General features: G+C 36.7%; 1 protein-coding gene across 6 annotated transcripts in view; it reads right to left on the reverse strand.

Moving 5' to 3' along the window:
* Positions 1-18,403, reverse strand: part of LOC139966859 (uncharacterized) — a 73,087-nt gene extending 54,684 nt beyond the window's left edge. The window contains exons 1-3 of one of the 6 annotated variants that reach the window (XM_071970288.1): positions 18,246-18,403; positions 10,755-10,879; positions 8,162-8,266 (exon numbers count right to left, since the gene is read on the reverse strand). In XM_071970288.1, the coding sequence (XP_071826389.1) occupies positions 8,162-8,266; positions 10,755-10,791 (142 nt within the window). In that variant the 5' untranslated portion in view covers positions 10,792-10,879; positions 18,246-18,403. The other 5 variants (XM_071970289.1, XM_071970290.1, XM_071970293.1 and 2 more) reach the window with 5 other exon arrangements.
* Between the last annotated feature and the right edge of the window lie 279 nt (positions 18,404-18,682).

Raw genomic sequence — 18,682 nt, forward strand, 5'->3', positions numbered from 1 at the left:
GACAATGGGTGATCATATTGAAATCTGTTTGGCCTACTGTTGGCAAGAATCTTGACTCTATATCACTAACCCTGTGGGCTAATCGGGAAATAATGTATCTTTAATACACATGCATTGATCTTTACACCTGTGTATTAAAATACTGTAACTACAGCTCTCCTATCTTTTGAAAATACCAAATTCCCAAGAGACATAATCAACCAGAATGAAAACATTTCATGGTTCCTTGCTGCTGTTCATTAGTTCCATTCATAGGGAAATTTCTAACAAAGCCCTAATACAACAACAGTAATTTATGCTCACAAACTTTTGTTGCCAAAGTAATGCTAAGCCCTGATATCAATTGCAACACACATCAGTGTGTGAAGACTATCTACCATTATCATCATACCAAGTTTGACGAAATTCCCATTAGTAATAGTAGCCAAGTAATTGCAATTTGGAGTATTTCACGTTTGACCCCATGACCTCATTAATATTCATGATATGAGCACCAAAATCAACAGGGTTAATCTACTTACTATTGGCCACCCACTCACCAAGTATGGTAATGATTGGTCATTCCCTTGTTGAGTTATTGTGCATACAAACTTTTCATAACGAAATAATGCTAGGCCCCCCCCCCCCCCTTATAAACATGCATGATATCAATTGCAACACACATCAGCGTGTGGAGACTATCTACCAATATCATCATACCAAGTTTGACGAAATTCCAATAAATAGTAGCCAAGTTATTGCAACTTGGGAGTTTCTCACGTTTGACCCGTGACCTCATTTATATTTTTTAACTTTGACCTCGTATAACTTCGCACACGAAGGTCACACGGGGGTCAACCTATTGACATTTATGATCAGAAGGTACCTTTGACATTTTTGGTGACCTCAGATCACATGACCGTTAAGTTTGAAAATATTCCCCTATACCATTTGCAACTTGTCCCAAAATATCAACCGTGTCACACCTTGGAACTGAGAGTTATTGCATTAAATGTCTGAAAATTAACTTTGACCTCGTATAACTCCGCACACGAAGGTCACACGGGGGTCAACCCATTGACATTTATGATCAGAAGGTACCTTTGACATCTGAAAATAGCATCGAAACTGTAAAAATCCCCAAAACATGAAAAGGTCACCAGAGGTCAAATTGAGGTCAAGGGTCACCCAGATGCAGGTCGACAATTGGATTAAATTGAAGCAACTCCCAACCCTAACGAACAATTCGTTCTCAAGTTATCGCAAAAATACTAGTTTTTTATCATTAATTGACCTTTGGTGACCTCGGATCACATGACCGTTAAGTTTGAGAATATTCCCCTATACCATTTGCAACTTGTCCCAAAATATCAACCGTGTCACACCTTGGAACTGAGAGTTATTGCATTAAATGTCTGAAAATTAACTTTGACCTCGTATAACTCCGCACACGAAGGTCACACGGGGGTCAACCCATTGACATTTATGATCAGAAGGTACCTTTGACATCTGAAAATAACATCGAAACTGTAAAAATCCCCAAAACATGAAAAGGTCACCAGAGGTCAAATTGAGGTCAAGGGTCACCCAGATGCGGGTCGACAATTGGATTAAATTGAAGCAACTCCCAACCCTAACGGACAATTCATTCTCAAGTTATCGCAAAAATACTAGTTTTTTATCATTAATTGACCTTTGGTGACCTCGGATCACATGACCGTTAAATTTGAAAATATTCCCCTATACCATTTGCAACTTGTCCCTAAATATCAACCGTGTCACACCTTGGAACTGGGAATTATTGCACTAAATGTCTGAAAATTTACTTTGACCTCATATAACTTCACACACAAAGGTCACCTGGGGTAAACCTATTGACATTTTTGATTGTTGAGACGTGAATATAGCATCAAAACTGTAAGAATTCAAACATTTTTTTCTTTGCCCATTTTCTCACCGAAAATACTAGTTTTTTAACATTAATTGACCTTTGATGACCTCGGATCACATGACCGTTAAGTTTGAAAATATTCCTCTATACCATTTGCAACTTGTCCCAAAATATCAACCTTGTTACACCTTGGCCCTGGGAGTTATTGCATTAAATGTCTGAAAATTAACTTTGACCTTGTATAACTTTACACACAAAGGTCACCCGGGTGTCAACCCATTGACATTTTTGATCGGAAGGTACCTTTGATATCCAAATCCAGCATCAAAACCAAACATTTTCTTTTTCGCCCGTTTTCTCCCAAACTAAGCACATTTTTTCTAATGTGACCTTTGACCTTTTGACCTTGGTTTCAAATGTAGTTTGATCTGCTGATTCCAAAAATCAACACGATAAGTCTGTACAGCCATCCTAACTCTGACCGAAAACTTTGACCCCATATAAGTTCGCACACAAAGGTCACACGGGGGTCACCCTATCGATATTTATGATCGGAAGGTACCTTTGACATCTGAAAATAGCATCGAAACTGTAAAAATCCCCAAAACATGAAAAGGTCACCAGAGGTCAAATTGAGGTCAAGGGTCACCCAGATGTGGGTCGACAATTGGATTACACTGAAGCAACTCCCAACCCTAACGGACAATTCGTTCTCAAGTTATCGCAAAAATACTAGTTTTTTAACATTAATTGACCTTTGGTGACCTCAGATCACATGACCGTTAAGTTTCAAAATATTGCCCTAACCAGTTCACAACTTGTCCCAAAATATCAACCTTGTCGCACATTGGCACTGGGAGTTATTGCAGTTTTAGTATTTTGGGTTTTTGGACCATAACTGACCTTTGGTGACCTTTGTGGGCACCAAAAACAATAGGGTTCATCTACTCACTATGGGCCACCCACCCACCAAGTTTGATCATGATCAGTCAATCCCTTGTTGAGTTATCGTGCATACAAGCTTAAGCGTCACACACACACACACACACACACACACATACACACACACACACACACACACGCCAACCTGAATACATAGGTTCCTTTGCTTTCAGCAAGGAACCAAAAACAATAAACAATAATCAGTAAGTTGACTTTCAAGATTACGATATGTAATATCATGATCATCACTATTAGCTTTATAATCTACTAGTGTTCAAACGATTAACCTAATCGGAATCAGAATCGGTACGATTATTGCATAATCGGAACATAATCGGAATCGGTAAAAATTACGTGGAATACCAGTTATGTCATACCGATTATTCAAAACATATGGAAGGTGAAAATATCATTATTCTAAAACATATGGAAGTTGAAAATATCAACTGATGTATTAGCTTTGTTCTTTTACTACGAAATATTAAAATAAAGACACCCTCTATACTTCTTTCACAATGTAATTTCATCAAATTAGGCTGCCAGGGTCGCCGATTTTGCTTTCCTCGTGGTTAGTGACTTCATATTTCTCGGCACAGTAAGCATGGCAGCAATACCAATTTCGCGAATTAACGAATGTGCTTGACAGGGTCAGAAATAAGCGGGGGGGACGGGCGATTCGCCCTCGCAAGTGCTGAAATAGCCCTCCTAAAGCACAATTACGAGTGCGAAAAAGAAAAAAAGAAATATAAGAAAATCGCCCTCGTTATATCAGGTGTCTGTGTAAAATTAATTGTGACATGCGTTTGCTTTAGCTAGGAATTGCAGTTGCAGCACGAATCGCGCAAACAGTTCTCACATCTCGCATCAAATTTGAAGCAGTGCGGGAGGGTCGCGCACAATCACCGGGAATTTCCCGCAGACTGGCAAATTACGGCCTCCACGAAGCAATTTCAGTACCAGCGACAATAACCTAAAATGCCCACAAATCTCCGACCACATGGTAGCCTTACTTCACACTAAGTCAACTGCATGGAAATCTAACCTTTCCATCTGTTTATTCGCTCTAGTTGTGTCGCAAATAAAAAATAAAAATATCCATGGAAACTGCAAATTTCGACCACACGTTAGCCTAACAACCATACTAAGTCAATGGGAAATTTAGCCTAACCATCGTTTTGCAAAAAAAAAAATGCGTAGCTTAGTTTACAACTTTCAATTTGCTGGAAATCAGCATTTGTTTGGAAGGTATGTGCTATGTCTTATAGAGGGAAGGTTATATTTTAAATTGGAGTAGTTTCTAGTTGTTATTATTTCTTTACATCAATCTGGTAACATTTTAGAGTAATTTTAAACAAGTTACGATAGTACAATTTGCTTTTCAGTTTGATTGGCCTAAGCTTACATTTTCTAATTGAACATGAATGGAGTTAAATAGGTAACGAATAGGTATGTTTAACTTCAAGTTCGTAACATTTCTATTTGTTCATAAATGGTATAATACTCAAAATAAGTACAAAATAATGTCGGAATGAAGGCAATATGTAATTAAAATTTACACTTTGGTAAAGATTGAAGATGGATGGTTTGTCTGAGATACTTTTTGAGATGGATATTTTGAGTAACTATTCTTAGCCCATTTCAAGCCATTAACAGGTGACATTCACGTCGAGGTGGTTAGGCCATTCGCTTAGCACAGTGCTGACTAGGTAGGATGTCATATTTTCGTATTTTGGAAAATTAAAAAAAAAAATCTTTTTTCTTTCTTTCCGAGAAACTCCAGAGGTAATTTGGTACATGTATACAAAAGGATACCTAAGAGCCTTGTATTACAACGAAGCAAAAGGAAACAGAGGAAAATCACAACAATAATTGTTTCTATCACAAACTTTATTGCCGATTTCATATAAATGGGATATTTTCTCATTTTCAAATATTCGGAATCGGAATCGGCACGATTATGAAAAAAATAATTGGTAATCGGTATTTTCTGTTATGTATAATTGTTTGAACACTATAATCTACTATACTATAAGAAAGTGTTGGAGCTACAGTACAATGCAGTTGGTATGACTAACACCAGGAGATGGCTTTCAACTTCTACCTTCTACAGTAGCATCTCAATACTACAGTAAAAATAGAACATGGGGACTGTAAGCAGAGCTTGTAACTTGATGAATGTTTACCAGTCACCCTACCACCCACCTTGGATTAAATTGCGGACAAGGATTAGAGAATTTATATAGCAAAAAATTGAATTCAAGCTGAATCCCTCCAAGTGATATTAGACAGTCAAGGACAACATTGAAAAGTCAACTGAACATGTATCATAGGAACTCAAGATCAAATCCATTTGTAATGTGCATTCACTGCCAATTAAATTGACCTTCTGTACGTTAAAAGAGGGATCAGGTATTTCTGTGAGGCTTTTGATACCTATTAGTCAAAACAGCGATGCGTTTACATACAATGGGCCAATGGAACAAAGAAAGCAGATCATTGGTGCAGGGTGATAGGGTTGTACAGCTGCCAATCATAACGAGTTAATTAAATCCTGGAATAAGAGAAGGAGACAATACAAATAACACTCAAAACACTACAGACAGATGCTTGCACTATTTCCATTGTAAATCATAAAGCAGTTGAAAGTAAAATCTATGACATCAAGCAATATTTGCCATACATGGGACAAACCTATGATGCATGTTTTACTGTGATGTATATTTAATTGGAAGTAACCCTTAATGTAACTACAGTAGATCTTCATGTTTACCATGATTCCTCTACTGTTATGTACAGCAGGAGTGACTGACAGTTTAAACCAACACAAAAAATATCTGTTTACCACAAATTAAGGCAAAAATTTGGAAAGTTACATTGTTGCGTCCCTGCGTACTTTCTGGTGTGACCTTGTTTGTTAATGTTACTGTATGTTTTAGTGATCTCATCTCAAGTAAGTCTAACATGTTTGCTTGAGGTAAATAGCTCTAGTAAACTTTAAAAGGGAGATACCCACAAGTGATTCTTTGCATTTAACTATGGCCACGTTTACACTCGATTCTGAGGGCAGTATTGCACCCTGCATTCATCATCCCATTTGTAAGGTAAATGTGGATCAGACCTCGCAGATTTGGAATCCAAGACTGGCAATGATCAGATCCCACACTCAGGGTTAAATTTGTAAGTAAAAGCAGCCTGGCTGACCCCGGAATAATTTTTTTTTTTTTTTACGAGCATTATTTACGAGTGTGGAAAGAAATCACTTGCTCCTAACATTAATATTCTTTCATTTTCTTTTAAGTTAACAAGCCTCCACTTCCTGGTTGCATGGGCAGTATCTGATACTGAACACTGGGATCTAATGTTAACCCTTGAAGGTTCAAAATCCATTGAAATTGTTCAATAATTGTACGTGATCTGATCCGTAATATCAATGTCAATGCTGCTGATGTTCTTCGTACATATCAGAGCTAGAGCTCAGACTTTCATCCAGATTGGGGCAGGCTAAAAATAACCGAAAGAGAAATTACCAAACGGAAGTACAAATCTTCTAAAAGTGTGAGTTCCTTCATGCTGTTAACCTCAATGTTACCTCCCAGATGTTGACCGAGAGTCGTAATAGAAAAAAATAACATGTCACAGATAGAACAAATGCCTAGAGGGTGGCAGTAACAGAAATGTATGTTCTTTAATTGCTTCGTTTTATGGGATAAAAATCAATTTATCTGTTGTTTATCATACTGAGACACAGTAATGTTACCCTTAAATATCACAAAACGTTTGTGACAAACAAGAGTTCGTACTTGATAGATTGAATGTACAGTAGCTCGCATAGACCCCAGAAAAAAATAAACCAGGATTTATGAGACAGATGTACATACAGACATAAAAACACCTCTTATACTGCTGTGAGTTCACTGACAATACTCTCTGAAATTCCTCATAAATCATGCACAGAACATCACTAAATCCCTTAACACCAACATGGCATTGATTAAAAAAAAACATGAAATAATAAATGTTCCTTCAGCAAAGGTTTTAAAGGAATCAGCCATTGCAAGAACTTGATCAACTCCAAGTCTCTGACCCTAAAGGTTGTTTCAAGCCAATAATTTTGAAATTGTAGGTAGAGTACTGCAATCATCCAAAGTCAACAAGTGCCTCCATGCAAATATAAGTAGTGTAATTCAGATTTACACAGAGATGAATGCGAGGTGAACACGAGATATTGCAAAAAAAAAAAAAAATTAAAGATTCCTCAGAGAAACATCTGCATTAAATAATCAAAAATTCGATCCAGCCTCATGATCCAAATATAGCTCACTTTTCAAACCAGAAGCAATGAGAAATGAACCTGAACGTACATGTGGCAGAACTTTTCACAGAAGCTTAGAGAAATGTAGCACTTGATAATGTGAACAGGGACTCAGTAGACTTCATAGACACAAACAACATTAACAGTGATTTACAATAAAGTAACATCCATCGGAAAGGTAGCCCACACACCATACTCTAAACCATCTATAAAAAAGTCAGAGAGTCCAACATGAATGAACAAAACAGGAACCAATCTAATGATGCATCAGTAGATCTAGCACAGATCTGATCATAAAGACACTGCTGCTAATTCACTGAATGAACTAAACAGGAACCCATCCAATGACATCAGTAGACTAACAAAGATTTGATCATCAAGACACTGCTGCTAGTTCACTGAATGAACTAAACAGGAACCCATCCAATGACATCAGTAGACTAACAAAGATTTGATCATCAAGACACTGCTGCTAGTTCACTGAATGAACTAAACAGGAACCCATCCAATGACATCAGTAGACTAACAAAGATTTGATCATCAAGACACTGCTGCTAGTTCACTGAATGAACTAAACAGGAACCCATCCAATGACATCAGTAGATCTAACAAAGGTCTGAGCATCAAGACACTCCTGCAAGTTCAATGAAACTTCATCTCATCATAAGAGACATGCACACAAATGGATAAAACAGTCCTGAATCACTGAAAAGACTTTTAAATCTTGGATGTTGCCCATCTGAAGATAGCAGGGCTATCCACCCCCTCCCGCCCTTCCTCCACACCTTACTCCGTGGACAGAGGAAGAAGAAACAGAATGGACATATCCTGCGCAATGTCCCCGGTCAAAAGACAGAGCTCTAAGCTTTGAAACTCTGGACATCCCAAACAAGGACAACACAACAGTCCATATGCTCCAAAGAGAGACACGGTCAAGAGAAAACTGCTAATTGGTTTTTAATATCAGACATTAGAACTTTGCTGATACAAAAATTGTGTACTGTTTAGTTCAAATGTATCTAAATTTAGTAACTTACCAATACTTGAGAGGGTTCCAGCTTGTGAAGGGGTGGGAGTGAAGTTGTAATCTTCCAGGGTAGTGTTGCTACTGCAATCAGAATGTCTGCTCGACATTATTCCACCTGTGGAAAAATATATACACGATGTCCCCCATTTGGTAGTTGTCCACATAAGATATCATGATACATTGCCAGTTTGACGATTAGGACTGTAACATCATCAAAGCAATGAATGTGTACCAGACTTTGTACATACTTGGAAAGTAACAAGGTAAGTCAGTGTGCATATACGATGTCCCCCATTTGGTAGTTGTCCACATAAGATATCATAAAAGTGAAAACATTGCCAGTTTGATGATTAGGAGTGCAACGTCATCAAAGCACTGAATGTGTACCAGACTTAAGTGCATACTTGGTAAGTAACAAGGAAAGTCAGTGTGCAGACACTGTCTATACTGTAAGTCTAGCATTTATTATGAATTTAATGTGCACATTACATTTACTTTAAAATATGGCAATGATTTTTCCAAAAACTGTGATTGTTCAAATAAAATGTAAATATCAAGTGAAATCGGATATTATTTTATCTGTGCTATTTGAGCATATAATAGTTTTGGTAACAGTAGTAGTGTTCTTTAATTCAATGCTTTAGATACAAGATGTTTGCTGTACTTATATAGTGCGCTTTAACTAGTACAGAGTACTTACTGACAATTTTAAGTACAGAGTACTTACTGACAATTTTCAGATAGATCCATTTAGTCAAGAATCATGAGAAAAAGAATGACACTCAAATTTAAAAAAAAGAAACATAGTTCAGAAAATTTGAAACTGATATCAATAATATAAAATCTCACCTCTCTTTGTTCTCCAGTCTTCCAACCACCACAAAGACATGATAACATCTATTTTGTCAGTTCTTTTTTCAATAAAAATAAAACCTTTTTCAAGTAAAAGCAGTCATCACTCACAAAAATTCCTTCTATTGTCAAGACACTAAAGACAGTACAATCACCCTGTGTCTACTGATAGCGGATCGACAATGCCACGGTGTATCACCGAGTAGTAATATAAATTGAGTAGCAGACTCTACATGGAGCCTGCTGTATGTATGTACTTGTGGTATATTAAATCAGTCTGTACATGGAAGCCAATAATGCTTCCATGGATGTCCATATAATACTTCCATGGTCGCTACAGAGTATAATACTATATTAGTAAATATGTATGGAATACTACCAAGGGATCATATTAAAGGCAGGCTATCTCCTCCCATTGATGCAAAGTCACATCCATGGTAATAGAAGGTGAATTTTTAAATTTTAGGTCAAATGATTTAAACATTTATGATCTGATAAAGAAATTATGCAAGTTACATCAATTGGAATATATTGACACAATCAATCTTACTTTGGACGGAAAAGTTTATGATGTTGATAATTTTTATTTTGATCATAAAATATGAAAACGGACTAAAACATTTCTGTGTACAAACATGTTGTGTATTGCGTAGTGTATGTACAGTTGTATGTATGATCAATTTGATCATGTTGTACGGCACATCAATAGAGCAATACCACATTATCTTACGTACAGTACTGCAGTTGCATTACCACTAGATAAAGTAAAATGTGAATGACTTCAGTGTGCAGGTACTGTCCACAATAAGGAATTCTATGCTTGGTTACATAAAATCTAGAGTTTTCTAACTTTGAAATTATAAATGTTTGCTGAGGGTATGCCTTTAATAGACTGAACCAAATATGACTGCATGGTGCAGAAAAACGCAAAGTGAAATATGTGGAAAACGGAAATATATCTAGAGATTAAACATTAAAATTCCAGCTGCCATTCAACAAAATATTGGTAGCAGTTACTCTTCTTCACCCTGGGGGTTCATTTCTTGGTACAGTAAGTTAACTTGGTCAGCCAAAAAGCATGTATTCCTAGAAATGCAGTAATTGGTTGGTATGTAAGAAGAGGCTGAACTTAATACCATCACAACATGAAATGCCGCAACATGAAAGGGTTTGTACTCTCATAGGCCACGATACTACTATGTAGGGCTTGTGTACTTTGCACGACGAGTAATTCACTTCCACAACAACCTACCTATTAAATGTAAAACGGTCGTTAATTCTGAGATGCCTTAGTATTTTGTCAACACTAATCTTTGTAGCTGCCAATGTGTTAACTTTTTTTCAGAGCACTTAAAATTACACTTCCTTCCCCCAATCCCATACACACTCCTTTTCAAAGTAACCTATATATTTAATACTTGCTCATCCTTTTAACCAATTTGAAAGCATTCCACATTAATATACAAGGACCGATATCTATCAACTCTATCCAAATCTCACGATAACATTTAGTATATATATGCAAACTTGAAAATGAACCAATTACAACCAGATAAATATATACAGTCTGTCACCATTGTATGCAATGTTTATCTTACATAACTACTGTAGTCCTAATGCTGAAAAGACTAGGCTAAAGGAGCAACCACCTGTCTATACTTATCACAGAGATCCTGGCAAAACAGATCTAGAAAGGTGAAAAGACTTAAAAGAGTCCCCAGTGGTAAATATTATTCATAGTAAAGCCTTACCTTGTGTACTTTGTGTTCTGCCATTACCTTGGCCCATCTTTGGAACTGTTGATCCATACCTCCTTGATATACCACTACTTGAAAACACTTCTCACCAATCCAACTTTATAAATGTTTCCAAAGTTCTGATGAAAGAAAGGAGACAGCATAAACTATGAAATATTCCAAAACTTACTGGTTTTGGATATTTATGAGTGACGAGCTTACCTGTCTCCCCACAACCTTAGCAACCTATTTCTAAGGTTGTGGGGAGACAGGTAAGCGAGGAACAAGTAAATTCAATATGACCGGATAGGACCATAGTCTGCAAGGTGTGGATCATGGCATAAGACTTTCCTTTGGCTGGTTGGGGACTTTGTTCAGGACAGATGTATCTTTATCACATAGACCTATCACAACATAGACCTATCACAACATTGACATATCACAACATAGACCTATCACAACATAGACCTATCACAACATAGACCTATCACAACATAGACATATCACAACATAGACCTATCACAACATAGACATATCACAACATAGACCTATCACAACATAGACATATCACAACATAGACCTATCACAACATAGACCTATCACAACATAGACATATCACAACATAGACCTATCACAACATAGACCTATCACAACATAGACCTATCACAACATAGACCTATCACAACATAGACATATCACGACATAGACCTATCACAACATAGACCTATCACAACATAGACCTATCACAACATAGACATATCACGACATAGACCTATCACAACATAGACCTATCACAACATAGACCTACCACAATATAGACCTATCACATAGACCAATATTCATCGTTGTTGGGTTTGTGTCTCAAAAGGAGCACAGTACCTTTGGCCTTGTTTTATAGCTAACACAAAACATAGAGGACCTAAAACATCCATGTCTTTTCTTGGAGTGGGAAGTGATTTTTCCAATGGATCAAGGAAAACTGACTGGGAAATTGTAGACAATGGAAAAGAGCAAAGCAACTTGTGGCTAGGATTCGAACCAGTAACCTCTGGATAACTGGTTCGAATCCTGTTCTATTCTTGTTTAGACCAGACACTTAGATATTACGGACATGCAACACGAAAGTTATCGATAAAATTTCCAAGCTTTGGACTTTTACTAATTATTTGAAAGTGATGCTTGAACAACAGAGTTAATGGACAATATAGTGGGATTTTATTACAACGTCAGATAATTGATTAAGCTGACCTCTAGAAGCAGCAATATTGAAGTAAAAATACATACTATACAGTAGTATGACAGTATCTAAGTGGAATATATACTTTAAAACACACATAGACAGCAAAAGCTCAAAAAAAAATGTCACCTCATTTAACCAACATCTTCTCTGAATACTGTTACTAAAGATAACTATTTTTTTTCCTCTTTTTTCCTCTCTCTTTTTGTAACAGGTTGAAGATCAATTTTTTTCCCTATTCATTTGTTCATGCTTTCTTTCCTCTACAAGCATTCAGCAAATGCACTTGGGACTGACAGATAACTGCATGGATGAAATAAAATATTATGTCAACAGCTGCTGTGAACATTTCCCTGTGTATGTACAATGGAACGTACACAATTGATAAATACATGCCACTCAACTTCATGTTGCAAAGTTTGGTATCTAAGAACCACAGTCATGTCTTCTACAGAGCAAATGCACACCAAAGTAAAGCTTGTTAGTTATGTCCCATTGGGTGTCCCAAAAAAAAAGTATATACTGTATGTATTTAAAAATATCTTTGCTATATCCATGAAAAAAAACCACTACCACTGTGTGTAAGTTAATAGTAAGTCTTTGATTGTCAGCTAAACCTAGTTTTTGCCCTCATTTGCATTTAAGAATCGGGGAAGAAAACATCATATGGTGGATTTAACTGCCAGAACTGGCACCTTTTGGGAGAGGAGGAGAAATTTATACTTCCTTACTTTATGGAATGCTGTTAACTAACTGAACAATCCACGTGATATACACAAGTATACATAAGTATACATAAGTAAAGTGCAATTGCAGTCAATGAATAGACAGTGCAGTTGGAGTTACACACATAATTATATGGTAGTCCATATTGAAGATCCTCTATCCTCATTTGAAATCAAACTTAACTAGTTTAGCTTTAAGGAGAAATAAAATCTGGGGTTTTTCAGTGACCTCATAGTAGAGACTAATACTCTTACACCCTCTGTGAAATAACTAGTCAAAACTACCTTTCCCTGAATTTCCAGGAATTTTTGAGTTATATTTTCAAATCTACTGTGTTGGCCGCTTCAAAAATGACATCAGCGAGCCACATCGTAAGTTAACAAATTCCCTCTCTGCATATTGAACTGTTAACTTGGTCTAGGAGATTGTTCGGAAGTTGGTGCAAAATGCCGGAGTGCCAAGCATTTGGTTACAAGTGTAAACAGGAGAGGGGAGGAAGGAGCAGGGAAGGGAAGGGAAAAAGATATTATGATATTCCTGACGGGAATAAATTTCTAGAGAAAAGAGAACGTACAAAAGGCACAAAAGCACCAGGCTTGCCCCTCTGTTCCAGAATTGTTACTAATATTGGAAGAAATGTTTTCAAGCATTCGTGTTGCTTCTGTAGAAGCAAAAGAGCGTACTGCGAAACAGTATTCTCTTAACAGAAAAGTATAGGGTTTATATCCCCTTTACTATGAACTGCATTGTTGTTAAGGATTTTAGTTAAAAAAGCCACAATCATACCAAAACAGCATCTATACATAATGAAACTGACGCATAGTTGCTTCAAGATAGCACAACTCAAAAAATAACTTTAATGCACTGCACTGTGAAAGGACCAGTAAGCTGCAATATTTCAATCAAACTGTGCAGCAGTCAGTGTAAAAATGTTATTAATGTAATATTAAAACATAAATTCCCCTTTCTCTACTGTTTTTTACTCAGAATACATCAAATGATCAGATGTCAAAGTACTGTGTTAAGTTGTTCCTATGGCAATTAAGTCAAAATGTCATGTGTTAGTAATAAACACTGCCATGATGACAGACGCACCCAAAGGTCGTAAGTCTTATCCCTGGAAGCGAACGTGCTAAAATTTAAAAACAAATGCTATAGCCTAGCCCTGGATTCTCTGACTATTCTGACATTGTGAAGTATTATATTAAGGGATTAAAATGTCTGAAATTATGAGAAAATATTTGGCGACAGAAAGATGCTTCAGGATCCTTGAAGCATGAACATTCACATGTTTGGCTGTCTAGCATATTAGGGCAGTACTTATGACCAGTGATGTAGCTATGCTTGTCAACCAGCGGTCGGTCAGCATTAACCGGTGGTCAGTGTCTATAATGACATACACTTCTCAAAAATTGACACCTTTCTGACAAGTACTGTTCGATTGCTACAACCAATAGTTACGGTCCATCACTAGAGATGTCTAAACATTTTAATATAAAGACTCACATTCCAGGACCAGGAAACGTCCAACTAGAACTCAACTTGTCCTATTTTACATCTCCTCCTCAAGGCCTATGTTCAGTATGAAAAGAATTCTGGTACCATTCTCCATGTCCAATTAAATGTCAGTTCCAAACATATTTTGCTTGATTAAACCTATTAACCAACAAAGCTTCATTGCTCTATTATCTTCATGAAATAACTTTTACAAGGTCAAAAGCTTCACAATTCCTCCCAAAAAAAACCCTTCATACCAGGTATCTGGTGTCACTAAGCAACACAAAGAATGATTCCTTTTTAGCTCAGCTACACAATTTAATAATACAAATCAGATATTTGCATATGTTAAATTAAACCTGTTTGCATGAAAAATACATAACTGGCACATCAGAAATGACAAGTAGCCTATCAATTTATGCGTTGCATATTAAGCCTGGTACTAAACAATTTATGCATTTCAGGACATATTCAGTACTGATATTAATAAGTTCATATTAAGAAACTAACTTGATCATTTTGCTATTATTTTTCAAATCAGTGGTGCAATACAAATAACATGATGAGAAAATAAGAGTATATATTTCACAGAATTCATATTATAATGATAGAAAACATAACATGTATGAGAATACACAACATAACGTTGACAGTAAAAGAATAGGAAAACAGAGAGGAAGTTACAGAGGAACTTACACAAATTCTGGGTACCTACTGTAGGTAACCTGAAAAAACTTACAAGAAAAATAGCGTGGGTTGGGGTGGGTGGGGCGAAGCAACAAAAGAAGAATCTGCACATCTGATACCAACAACTATAGCAATAAACTCAAAGCAATATATATGAATATGTAGCAGCAGACATGTAAATTACACCAAGATCTCAAGTTTTTTTCATCTCTCAAGACAAGTTATAATGTAGCAAGTTCCATTGCCTCAAGAAGTACGGTATTGCATGCTACTACATGTGATGCAGTATTTCTTGGATTAGGGTTAACCCTAGGGGTTAACCCTAATGATAGGGTTCTCCCGGTCTACAAGATACGTCATTCATTTGGCTGTATCATGCATGATGATATTGCTCGACATATTACACTGTGTACAAAACAGTTCTCTTGAGAAATACTGTCACGTGAGGATTGGGTGGTAAATTGCTACTATCTACTGCTAGTTTGTAATCATCCTCCCCACCCCCGGTTATATCCAGCCTCCTCAATCTCTCCCCTCTCACCACCTCCAGGCTCCACCAAAACCTCAAAAAAAAAAAAATTTTAACAACTGAACTCTCAGTGCATGTACAGCAGCCTACCTGTACCCTAGACTTACTGGACTGAAACAGCAAATTTCTATTTTTATTGAGCCCTGGTTTAAAACCCTGTAATATCAACTTCAATAATCAAATAATATATACTGAATATTGCCAATATTTATACAGCTAAGTACTGCAAGTACCTTACACTAATAATCATGTGCAGAATCACAAGGAAAAACGTTTGTGGAAGCTGACATTTAAAAAATGAATGTATGCTTTCAATTAACTAAGAGTGGTCTGTTATGTGTGTTCTGTCCAGTGGACGAACTGGCATATTTATATTCGATTGCTGAAAGGGGGCCTTCAAGGTTCCTTCACTGCAATACTTGAAAGAAATCAAGTCAACATGATAGCATTACAAAACTATGTACATTTATCTTTGATTTCCATCACGATGTTTTAACTAAGCTCTTCCCTTACAAACCAGAGGGTTTCAAAGTTTCCTCTGTCATTTTCCTTGATTCACAGCACACGGCTGTTAACTTTATGTGCCTTTGTGAAGCAGGATGCAAACAAAATTCATATTGTTGAATAAAATTGCATACAAACTATAAAGCAGTTCTCCCTCTCACAAGCATGCTCATGTAATAATGAAGTCAATTTCCCTTTATAATTTATGGAACAGTGTTATGTGTGTAAACCAATGTGTTAGACAGGGAATAATTTAGTGTTAACACCAGTTTTCAAGGCTCTTAGCCTCTCAGTTAGTTTGGTTACTATAGACTGCTTCACATCTTTGCAATTGCATTTATACCAATTTTGCAAGTTTGCAATGTTATACTTGTCAAATAAATGATCCCTGTTAGATGTTTTATGGTCTCTAACAATTTTTCACCCAAGATGGAGTGTGGGGGTGGGGGAGGGAGGGGGGTTGGAGAAAGTGCAAGCAAGATTATATATGTTCATTCGGTTACATGCGTGATTTGCCTCAGTGGGTCTCTTTTACATTTTTTAGTCTTCCAATTGAAAGATGCACTTGTCAATGGCTGAAACCTTTCCACCTACAGGTAAATAGTGTCCCAAAATTAACTGAGAATTCTGTTTTAAAGCTAGCTGGCTAATATTCACCCTAACAAGTAGCATGGAAGGTTCTATTAATATAAAATTAGTCACTTTTTTAAAAATCTCAGCGATTTGGAAATGCAATGTTTTCAATGTGATGAGTATAGTAAAGGCTTCATAATTGACGCACCCCCGTAATTGACGCACCCTCAATTATTACTAGCAACGATATAGAAGGCCACCTAAACTTTTTGCAGTCAAGCAGAATTACATATTTCATGAGTTTGAACCCATTTCAGCTATTTGCTGACCAAATTGTGGTATTTTTTAAGCTTTTAACACCCTCCCCCCAGTTTTACACATTTTTTGGACATTTGGAAATCTTACTCCCTAAAAATAACCAAAATTACTTCAATATGATACCACTTCTCTCTGGGACCTGACCTGTCTAAGCTTAGAGGTTCAGAGCATAGCAAACAGCATCCAAAGTCCTAGTCCTACACTACAGTTAGCTTATCGACGCATGTGTCAATTTAGGGGTATGAAAGAACTTCACACAGCAGACATTTTGTGGTCAAATTCTTCTCAATTGTTCGTTGCGTAGGAACAGAACAATAAATATTTTGAGATCATTACATTTCTAAGGAACTAAACATATGAAAAGAGCATGCAGTTGAGTGATTTTGATTTTATGTTGACCGACATCGTCAATCCAATCCTTAAGTGCATCAATTATGAGCCCACCATGCTACATGAACGAACTGCCTGATTTCTTGTTGTGATCACATGGAGGTATAATACTCAAACTTCAATCTCTGGGATTCACTTTCAAAATTCATAGAAATATGTTAATGATATGAATTCAGTAAGAGAAAAAAAAAATCTGGATAAAGCTTTTGCACTGTGGCTAGCCTTTGTGTAGCCATTCAGGATCTTCCATTTCTATTCACTGCACAATCCTTACAAATGTTATACTGGTCAAATAAATTATTCCCTGTTAGATGTTTTGTTGTCCCTAGAAACTTTTCACCCAAGATGGAGGGTGGGGGTGGTCAATGGATTTGTAAGGAGGGTGCCTTACTGAAAATGCAAACATTTCAGCAGCACAACACTAGTGTATTGTCAATTCTTTGTACCTTGGTACACTGTGTACTCAGTAATATGCTCATGTGCTAAATCAAACAATTTTAATATAGTTTGTAGAATTTTCAAGTTTATTATTGGATGGTTGGACAAGGAGTTAGAAAGAAGATTTCAGTTAATTGTAAGTTTTCAAATTTTTTCAAATCTTGTAATAATGTAACTTGTAAGCCTAAACTTAGAAATAGCCTAGCCTAATAATATTCTTGACTCAGAAATCAGAATTATCCTGTCAAGAGTGCAATCAGCTTAAATTATTTTAAGAGATATTATTAATATTAATAATTATGCCAGACTAACCACTAAGCCTAACACACCTGTGCGAAACATTGGTACAGTTGTCTTAATATAGCCTAGGCTCAGACTTGTCAGAGGTAGGATATGCCTAACCGAAGTTGCCCAGCGTAACTGTTGTTTACTTACTCAGTGAGCAGTTTGCCTAGCCAGCCACCGCGTCTTAGAAACCCATCAGGGACTCACTTAGATACCGTCTGCAGCACTTTTTGGCATGTAGACCTAGAGTTAGTTAACAGACACTTCACAAAATATGGGATATGCGAGCAAGTTGCGTCGTCTTATTTCTGATATTACTTACGATTTATAGTGTCCAAAGATATATCCAAGAAGTTGACGGTCGCTTTTGTTTCTCAAACTTTGTTCGTATTTAACAATGTTGTGCAATTTTACGCGATCACTGATCACATTCGTTAGATCTGGTGGTTGAAGCAGCTACGATGCGCAGACGTCAATAAATGTAACGGCACCGAGAACTACGGTGGCTTTGCACGACCACCACATGCACAACACATAGGACTTCAATACGCACTTGTGTTGGTACTCAAATGCCACATAGATTGCGCCAAAATATTTTATCGACCTTTTTGATCGCTTCAATCTGTGAAGAATGTATTCGACTCTGATCTTTATTGTCTCGTGAACAATGACAGAACATGTGGAAAACATTGGTTTACAAGTAACGATTATCGATCGGTTAGTCGAATGAATGAATGGATGCAAATTATATATGGTCGT

This window comes from Apostichopus japonicus, chromosome 4 (assembly GCF_037975245.1).
Source record: "Apostichopus japonicus isolate 1M-3 chromosome 4, ASM3797524v1, whole genome shotgun sequence".
Taxonomy (NCBI): Eukaryota; Metazoa; Echinodermata; class Holothuroidea; order Aspidochirotida; family Stichopodidae; genus Apostichopus; species Apostichopus japonicus.